The sequence below is a fragment of the Malaya genurostris genome, chromosome 3 (genome assembly GCF_030247185.1).
Source record: "Malaya genurostris strain Urasoe2022 chromosome 3, Malgen_1.1, whole genome shotgun sequence".
Taxonomy (NCBI): domain Eukaryota; kingdom Metazoa; phylum Arthropoda; class Insecta; order Diptera; family Culicidae; genus Malaya; species Malaya genurostris.
Genome location: NC_080572.1, coordinates 212,582,701 through 212,592,414, shown reverse-complemented (window position 1 = coordinate 212,592,414; position 9,714 = coordinate 212,582,701). Strand labels below are relative to the sequence as shown.

Sequence of the window (9,714 nt, the reverse complement as noted above, 5' to 3'; positions counted from 1 at the left end):
CACAATTGTTCTGATTGAGTTTTGTTTTCATTGCGTACGTATTTCCGCAACATTTATGATAATATTCTCATCTTTGTAAGTTTTGTTTTTATTTCAATTAGATAAATCTTGCATAACGTTTTTGTAAGTTTTGGATTTCATATCATTGTTTTTCTAAAAAGGAAGAAAACTACTCACACTTACACTTCTGACTTAAGAGTATTCGAAATTATTTCCTTCCAAAGATAATTTTTGAGCTGTGAAAAGTTCACCGGGGCAGCTACAGGTACATAAATAAGAGGAACAAGTACAGAAGATAAGTTCAGGAAAAAATAAAGAAGGTGCAGGAACAAGTGCAGAAAGTACAAAACCAAGTACAGAAATGAGGGAAGCAATTACAGGAAGTACTAGCACAATTGCAGAGAGTGCAGAAAAAGGTACAGAATGTGCAGATGGTACAGATATGAGCACAGAATTTACAGGACCAAATACAGAAAATACTGGAGCAAGTATAGAAAGTACAGGAACAAATTCTGAAACAATCACAGAAAGTACAGGAACAAACACACAAATTACAGAAACAAGCACACAAAGTACTAAATAAAGTGCAGAAAACAGAGGAACAAGTGCAGACAAAAGTTTAAAGTTCAAAAGTTAATCGCAAATGTTGTCGAGGCAACAATTTTGAATGGCAAATTAGAAGATGAAAAAGTTTTCATTTCACGCATTCAAATGATGCCCACTGATATTTGTAGCATGGGCAATCGTTATAAGTCTGTAGCGTTTAACCTATCAAAATGTAAAAACAAATTTTGCGTCTGTATCGTATAGCATATAAAGATGTAAGTTTTTCACACTTACACAATTAGAAAAAAACGTGAAAGAGGCGTCGTAATTCACTTGAATTTACAATTCAAAGCATGTAAAAGGTTGCAAAATGTTTTTGAAGCTGTTATCAAATGTTTTGCACGAGCTAACAACTAACTACTCAAGTAACCAGAAGTTTCACAATTACTTAAAAAAATCACTTTCTTGCTGCTTAAAAGTACACGCAAAACTTTTGAGAACTTGAATGTACAGATCAAGTTCCGCGTGAACTTTCTAGCTGCTTAAGAAAACACGTGGCAATTTTTGACAGTTCGAAATGCAGAACAAATTTCGCGTGAACTTTCTCGCTGCTTAAGAGTACCACCCCCCTGCTATGGAAGCTGATTCGACGCATTTTGTGGCGTTGTTGTCAACAATATGTTAAGCTACGTTCATACCATACAATCAAACCACACTGGTGTCAAAAGTTAATTTCTTCAAACCCAATATAAATATAACTGTAGTCTAGTATTCTCTATAAAATAAATAATTTAACCTCTTTTTGAATAAGAAAAAGAAATTGTGGTTTATTATTGTTTGATTATATTACATCGAAATTTTTCGCTGCATAGAAGCTTAACAATGTATTCTAGAAGCAGCTTAGAAGTTCGTTCGGTTGCGTCGCGCGATCTTTTAAGTGTGGATAATTACTTTCAAAATGGGCTGCTTAGAATAGTATTGATGTACTTTGAGAGCTGCTTAAGCCAAATCAGTCCCTTTTATCCGAACGTTTTGTTAGTTGGGTAACTAACAAACAAAAGATAACGAACTAGTCTTAGGGTAATACAATTCAAACATTCTTAAGGTTACTATAAAACATCCCCTTCAAAACATTTGTGACAATTCAGTTCTTTCTCGAAACTAGTTTTTTATATGTTCACTCAGATCAAATTTGATGACTTTGAAGTACATTTATGGATTTATTAAGTTAAGTGTAAATTGCATTATAGAAATTCACGTCATGCACGTTTTTTTTGTCTTCTGCTTTGACTGATCGTGCTATTGATGAATGTGTTGGTCTTTTTAAATACTGAAATATACTTCTTCGCATCAGAAACACAAAGCGATACAGTGCATAACATACATTATTAACGAGCTCAAATAAAACAATATCTCTCCAATACTATAGAAAGGTATAATCACAATCAGAATGCTTAGAGGACATTTTCAGAAAAGATTGTACCTTTCACCGGCACTGACAAAACTACCCATGCAGCATCAATCATAGTAACCCATGCGTAAACAGACAAAATTTGACAGTTCTATGAGTCGAACTCTAACCGTAATGGAAAAACAGTGAAGTAACTCCGTTCAGAAGTGTGCGCGTTCAAAGAACGACACCCCGCCGCTTCGAAAACGGACATCATGAGGCACTTTTGGGACGCTGGATACATCCGTTCTTGGGTCTATTAAACAATTATTATGTAGTAAATATAACGAAAAAAAACAAGAAGAGCATTATGGAAAAACTGTCAAATATGATGATTATCCGGATAAGAATGTGAGTCGCCATTGTTTAGTTTTTCAAGATAACTAGGAAACCCATGAAGAATATATAAAAGTAAATACACTGTTATTATAGTTTATATAGTAATGGGTAGTATCTATTTAAAGTATTAGAAATGATTTCATTTTCAATAAAGTATATATCTACCTTATGATCAAAAAAGAACCGGAATTTTTATTTTAAAATTCCCGCGCTTGTCCAATCGGTAAACTTTTATTCTCTCAACGTTGGCAACACTTTTATACACATTCTGTCAAATTTTGACGCATATCGTACGATTAGATTTTGTTTGGCGTCTATACAACGAAGTTGAAAAATTTTCGGGTGGCGATTTTTATAATGGATGAAAATTTAGAACAACGTGCGTGCATCAAATTTTGTGTTGCAAATGAATTTAAGTGTTCCGAAACGTTGAAAATGTTAGAAAAGGCCTTTGGTGAATCGTGTCTAGTAAAAACACAGGCATACGAGTGGTATAAACGCTTCAAAGGTGGTCGTACAGGCTTGGATCATGATGAGATCCCTGGCCGGCGAACAACATCTGTGACTAAAGAAAACATAGCTTCGGCGAAGCAAATCGTGTTGCAAAATTGTTCTGTACCGATTAGAGAGATTGCTGTGTTGTTGGGCATCTCTTATGGATCAGCCGAACACATTTTAACTGATGTTTTGGTTTTGAAACGCGTCGCTTCTCGGCTGGTGCCAAAAAAGCTGAATTTCACGCTCACACAGCTTTGGTTATGTCGCAGGTTTTGGCCAAAAACTCAACCAATATCATCAACCAAGCACCGTACTCTCCAGATATGGCCCCGTGTGACTTTTTCCTCTTCCCCAGACTCAAATTGCTTTTGCGGGGAACGCGTTTTGAGACCATAGACACTAGACACCATAAAAGAGAATTCGCTGCGTGAACTAAAGGCCATATCTTCGGCGGCCTATAAAACTTGTATGAAAAATTTGATCAAGCGTTGGCATGCATGTATTGCCGCAGGAGGAGAGTACTTTGAAGGCGATAATAAAGAAATTTATTAAAAATTGAAATTTTGCTTTTTTTTTATAAAATTCCGGTTCTTTTTTTATCATAAGGTATATACATAACTGTGTAAAATAATAAAACAAAATTATTATGGCAGAAAAGAATGATAGGGTAGTTGGTAACGCAAACTTAACACCAGCGCAGATATGCAGGCTAAAACTACACTGAAGTCTTTTTTTATGCGAATTTACGTACCGCATAAAAAAACCGCATAACTCTGAAAATTCGCATAAAAAAAACCGCATAACTCTGAAAATTCGCATAAAAAAAACCGCATAACTCTGAAACTTCGCATAAAAAAAGACCGCAGAAGGGCAAACCGCATAACTCTGAAAATTCGCATAAAAAAAACCGCATAACTCTGAAACTTCGCATAAAAAACAACCGCATAACTCTAAAAATTCGCATAAAAAAAGTCGCGTAAAAAAAAACCGCATAAAAAAGACCGCATAAAAAAAGACCTCAGTGTATTTGTTTTACAAAATCCTGTGTAAATTTCAAACTTGCTATACGTTGGAAACACTACTGCCACCTACTAGACCATTCGCCGCTGTCTTTCAAAACGTTCCGGAACGATAGCAAAATCCTCCTGTCTGTTATAGAATTTTTCCAACTACAACAATTTTAACACTTACACACGATTTCCCTAAGTGTGGCAACATTTTTCCATGTCGCATGAATCACATGAGAATTCGATCGGAATAAAACAAAACCAAACTTGTCATTTTAACCAACAGCAAAACAAAAATCTAGCGTGAAGTGAATGTTGCACCCAAAATTGTGTCTCATGTGAAAGCGGCACCCAAATCGTGGTGACACCTCGTGTCGAAGCACTTTCGGCTTACAAATTATCCGATCAAAAAAATCTATGGCGGTTACGACACATTAGAGCATCGAAAGAAAGCCCGGTTCCGGATGGCCAATGACCCTGAGCGACAAAAAACCCAGAGGGAAAAGTGGCTACTTCGTTGGGTGCACTTGGCCGGGAGGTCGATGCAACCGGTCAAATAGTGAAATAGTACCTGGCAAACATGAACATACATGTCAGGAAGCGGAATTCGCCTCCATGGTTTTCGGAGCTGCAGGCAATGACGCAGCCGTAGCGGCTGAATAGGATGGTCAACTCGATTTTCCTGGCAAATCGCGACGTGACGCTGGTGATGGACGACGAGACCTATCTCACCCTGGATGGCAACGATTGACAGGGCACTTCCCCCACGAAGGAAGTGAGCTTCGAGGTGAAGTTCATTTTACACACCAAGTTTCCCAAGAAGGTGCTGCTGTGGCTGACAATATGCGAGAAGGGGATGTCAAAGTCGCTCTTCTTTCGCTCCGGACTAGCCGTGAATAGGGATAATTTATAGTACATGCATGCCGGAAGTTGCGTAGTTCATCAAGAAATATCGTAACGGCAACGACGCGGTTTTCTGGCTGGATCTGGCGTCGGTCCACTACTCGAAGCGATCGTTGGAGGAGATGGAACGGCTGAATATCAATGTGATAACCAAGTCGGCGAATCCGCTCAACGTCCTCCAGCTACGTACCATCGAGAATTTTTGAACCAACGTTGAAGCGTTAGATCTACTCAATACAACAATTTTGTCGCAAAAACTGAGGAGGAATTGATTGTCCGCTCGCAAGGGCGTAATTTTTTTTGCAAGTAACCTCGAACAATTACCTTCATTGGAAATATATCAAAAGTAATTATCTATCTTAACTTTTTTTTTGCACCATCCGAAAAAAGTCCTTTTTTATGAAACGTTGTAAATATCAACTAAACAATGTTTTCCCATGTAGCAAAATTTTACTTTTACTTACTAGATGTTTATATTATTTTTCTAAAAATAAAGCCATTGCAGCCGAGTTTGTTCCACGGGTCTCCAGAAAGAACGTGGAGATGAGTTAAGTGAACTCTGTTCTGATTTGTATAATGTTAATATCATTACTTTATCCATCTTCAATAAAAAATATTATTACAATATGAAAAAGCGTGGTTTCACCAATACTTTACCATTTATTTTCTCTGGCCTCCATCCACCGTCACCTTCAAATTAATCAATGTATCAATAACAAGAAATTATAGTCTTTTCAATATCATTTCAACTTTCAATCAAAACCGCGTATCAAAACCATTAAATTCGTTTGTTTCCCAATAAACAATCGAATAGTTCCACTCACCTGTCTATCTTGATAACGGTTTCATCAAGCGTAAATACTAGGAGAGTTGTTCTGTTGCAAAATGGTAGGCTTTGTTTAAGGATTTCTCATATAATATAATCACAGAAGTATGTTTTCAGCATAGTATATTGTGCCAACATCGCGACGAACTATTCGAACGAACATTTTAAAAATCATTTACACTGACATAGGCTCATAGAAAATTTTGTTTGTTTGTTTATAAACATTGAAACCAAGAATTCCTAGTATAAATATTTGTATTCCGTTAGCGGCATACGTGTTTAGCATTATGATACATATTTACAATCTCGCTAAATTTTTTTTTTGACTTGAAAAGTCCCAGAATTTTTCATCACAGACTTAGCGTTGCGTGTCGAACAGTGCTCATACTGAAGAGTTGTGGCTCATAATTATAAGAATCTGTCGCTTCCGGATTACCACTGGTTTGTGAATGAATGAATGAATGATTATAAAACATTTATTAAATATCATCTATCAATATATCATTCGATGCAACATTAAAACAATTGATTCCTATTTTGTTACTACCGTCGATTTTATACTAAATATAAACTTATTGGTCCATGTCTCGAATTTACTAACCGTATTACGTTTGGGCTCTAACGAATACGATCAGTAAACCGTCGTTCTACGCATAATTATCCCATATTTTATGGGATTTCCTATACATGGGACAGTTATACTTGGAACGGCAGTAGATGTGTGCAATAGTTTTCAACAATTCGAAATTAGTCGACAGATGGTATTTGTTGAATTTGCTACGCACTTTCTATTTAATGCAATTTAACAATATTTACACAGTAAATTTACCTATTGAACTACTCCAACCCAAGCTGTAATGCTTAAGATTTTAGATCCCTTAGTTTCATAACTATCATAATCGTTTCCTAGAGCTGACACTCAAATTATAACTACAGAAGCAGTGCAAATAAGTTGAGTGCTACGGGTGAACTCGGTCGATAAGGAACTAATTCACGGTTTCAAAGTGCAAAGTCCGTCGTTCGAAAATCATACTAGAAGGCATGTCGAGCTCAGAACATAGCACTCAGTAACATGCATTGTTCCCAATCGAACGAATTCACCCCCTCAATAGCTATGCTGTAAATTGATCGAATCAAGCATTTTCCCTGTTTTAACCACCAGCTAGCCCAGTTTTTGGTTTCTATCATACACAAGTGGTGGTCAAACCGGTCATCCTAGTGATTTCGACTCTATGGGTTGGAGCTTTACAAAAAACCGACTTAAAACTAGTGCGAAACTGCTTCGACATCAGACCGTACAGCACGAAACCGATAGCGGCGTTGATTAGTGCAAGCAGGTCCATCACCTCGCCGAAAAGTGTGTAGCACCGTGTGAAGAAACATTTCTCCAGGATACCACTCAGCAACCCCAGGATGCCCTGGGGAAACTCGGTGAACAGGAAGAGTAGCAGCACGGCCACCAATAGTGTAGTGGTTCGATCGGCTCGCCGGTCCGCCTTTGGGTTTCTGCAAAGAGTTAAAATGTTTGTTTTTATATGCATTCTCAAACAAAACAACACTTTCGGTGTATGTTCGGTGACTACCGTGACTACAGTTTGGATGGCTTTCAAACGATGAAAATTAATAAAGGTTAAATCGACGACACGACCAGGCACTCCGAAGAAAAATTGGAATAAAATGTGTCTGTGAGTGATTTTCCGTCAGTTACCACAAATATAGCGACCCCTTGATAATGATAAAATTAATATTTTTAGGCAACACTGTTCTGGTTGCTATGCGTTATTTGTCAAGAAACCGCAATTATAGAAATAAACAAACAAATAGTATCCCGATCCATTGTCAGTATCCACGAAAATGCAGTCATGTATTTCCAAATCTGTTGCAACACAAAACGAAACTGAATTTTCAATCATGTATATTTGCTAATAATCAAGTAAAATTACTGTTTCTAGAACTCGAAAAAAAGGTGGAGCAGGATGTTTATTTCGTCTATTATGCATTCAATTAAGACCAAAAATATTATATCGTAACACTAGAAGAACCCTCACAGAAGTTTAAATCAATGGAAAAAGAACGATAATGAAATTCCTGTGTTCTGTGATGTCGATTTGAAACACCATTATTAAATTTAAGCTATTTTCAAAGATCCTTTATACATTGAGTCAGTAACGAAAAAATGCATTTATTTATGTTATTTCTCTGCTAAATCATGCTAAAAAACTTGATTGTTATTCATGAAGATTTTTATTGAAGAGGCGTTTCAAGTCTTCTCAAGAGAATTTTACAAGAATTATCCAGATGTCATACTAAAACTATTCTAGGGTTAGCAAAAGTCATAAAACAAAAGTTTGTCTCAATGGCGTGAAAAAATAGTAATACTGACGATACGATCTACTTATAGGAAAGTCTTAGTCGCATAATTTGAATATATTATGAAAACTATGTAATAGTTACAATACATTATTGAATGTTTCTAATGAAGATGGTGTGAGATGCCGATGTAGTTGATTGGTAACTGCTATGCTATCAAATTTCCGGTGCATACAATTACTGGTAGTGCAAATAAAATGATATATATCGGTATCGCAAAAACATAGCGCTTCACTCAACTTTTAAGGGCCGACTCTTGTTCTTAGGTACAGTGGTAAAATGCGCGACTGGTATATCGATTCGGAGTTAGTTTTGTTTATCTACATAAACATGCCTTTGAACAACAGTATCCAAGGTATCTGTTATTCGAAATCAATAATTTATCAAATCGAGTTGCCAGTTTTAACAAATTTTCGAGCAATTTCGTTTTGACATTTCGAGTTACTGAGGGGTAGTCAGATTTGCGATACAGTTTTAATAGACGAGTGGCAGGTCGTGTCGTCGGTTAAATTATTATGGTTGCCATGGGAATAAGAAGTCTATAGCACTGATTTTTTTTTGTTGTTATCCGTCACCTTTGCAATCAATGGCATTGCATCGCTAGATCAAAGTGTGCATCTTCCAGCGCTAAGGATTCTCATTCCAATCAGCCTCAAACACTGATGATTGGGTAATGAAGATGGAGGAAATGAGAACAAACGGAAAAATAACTGACCTGCTTCCGTTGCTGATTGCCGTAGAACTGGTAGCAGCGTTGGTCGGAGCGGTGTTATGATTAGCCGTGTGACTTGATGTCGTCACCTCCGCACCGGCACCGATCTTGTTGTAGTTTTCACCTTGTCTGAGCTTCTGCTTCCGTTTACTAGCCTTCCAGAGCACCCGAATCAGGACACAACTGATCACAGTAAGAATCATGCAGGGTAGCAGTTTTATAATCACCGAGTGAATCCAAAAGTTGTAACTGTAATTAAAAGAACGATCACGATTAGATGACGAACATTTCAAGGTCAAATTAACATGAATCAATATTAACAATGATCATATTTCTAAAAAAACAAGCATTTTCATATGTTGTTTGAGTAACACGTTCCAGTTTCCGTTCTTACAAACAGAAAGCGTCACCAATTAAAAATGTCTCTAGGGTTCAGTAGAGACACCCTGGAAAATTAGAAGCAATGGAGAAAAAACACGGAGCTATACATACAAGATACAACTGAGCAGGCACGCACCCAGAGGGGGGCCCAAGTGGTCATGACCCCTCCCGAAATCGGACACTTTTATCGGTTGGTTTGATACATACGGTTTATAAATTCATTTTATCACTACTTCCGGTTCTTCTGGAACCGAAATCTGAGAACCGGTATAGCCAAAACCAGCTAGTTTGGCCATCAACTAATAAGATAACGGTTTGCAGAATTTTCGCGAATTTTGCATAGTCACCAGCATTTTTCTCCATATAATTCAAAACCTGGAAGTTGGATCTATATAAATTACATTTATTTATTTAGGAGTTAGGGAAAAAGCCAACTGGAGCTGAGATTCCGTCATATTCCTTCTCCAACAGGCCACCTTTTCGTCTTTTGTATCAACAGATTAAATACATCCAAATAATGCATGCTAAGTTTGTGAAAACCGAAAATCGAAACTTCTTCGAAAAATCAAGGTGAAGTAATTTAGGTTTTGAGATTTTCAACTACTACTTTCGTCCGGGCCCGAGAATCGGCGTGAGTTTTTTTGGCCATCAATTAACACGATCTTCTAACTAGAAGATTTAA

General features: G+C 37.0%; 1 protein-coding gene across 2 annotated transcripts in view; it reads right to left on the bottom strand.

Moving 5' to 3' along the window:
• Window positions 1-5,693: 5,693 nt before the first annotated feature.
• The window catches only part of LOC131438760 (G-protein coupled receptor dmsr-1), a 475,110-nt gene continuing 471,089 nt past the window's right edge, over window positions 5,694-9,714 (bottom strand). For both annotated transcript variants that reach the window (XM_058609005.1, XM_058609006.1), the window contains exons 7-8: window positions 8,655-8,900; window positions 5,694-7,075 (exon numbers count right to left, since the gene is read on the bottom strand). In XM_058609005.1, coding sequence (XP_058464988.1) covers window positions 6,754-7,075; window positions 8,655-8,900 — 568 coding nt within the window. In that variant the 3' untranslated portion in view covers window positions 5,694-6,753. The remainder of the gene's footprint in view (window positions 7,076-8,654; window positions 8,901-9,714) is intronic.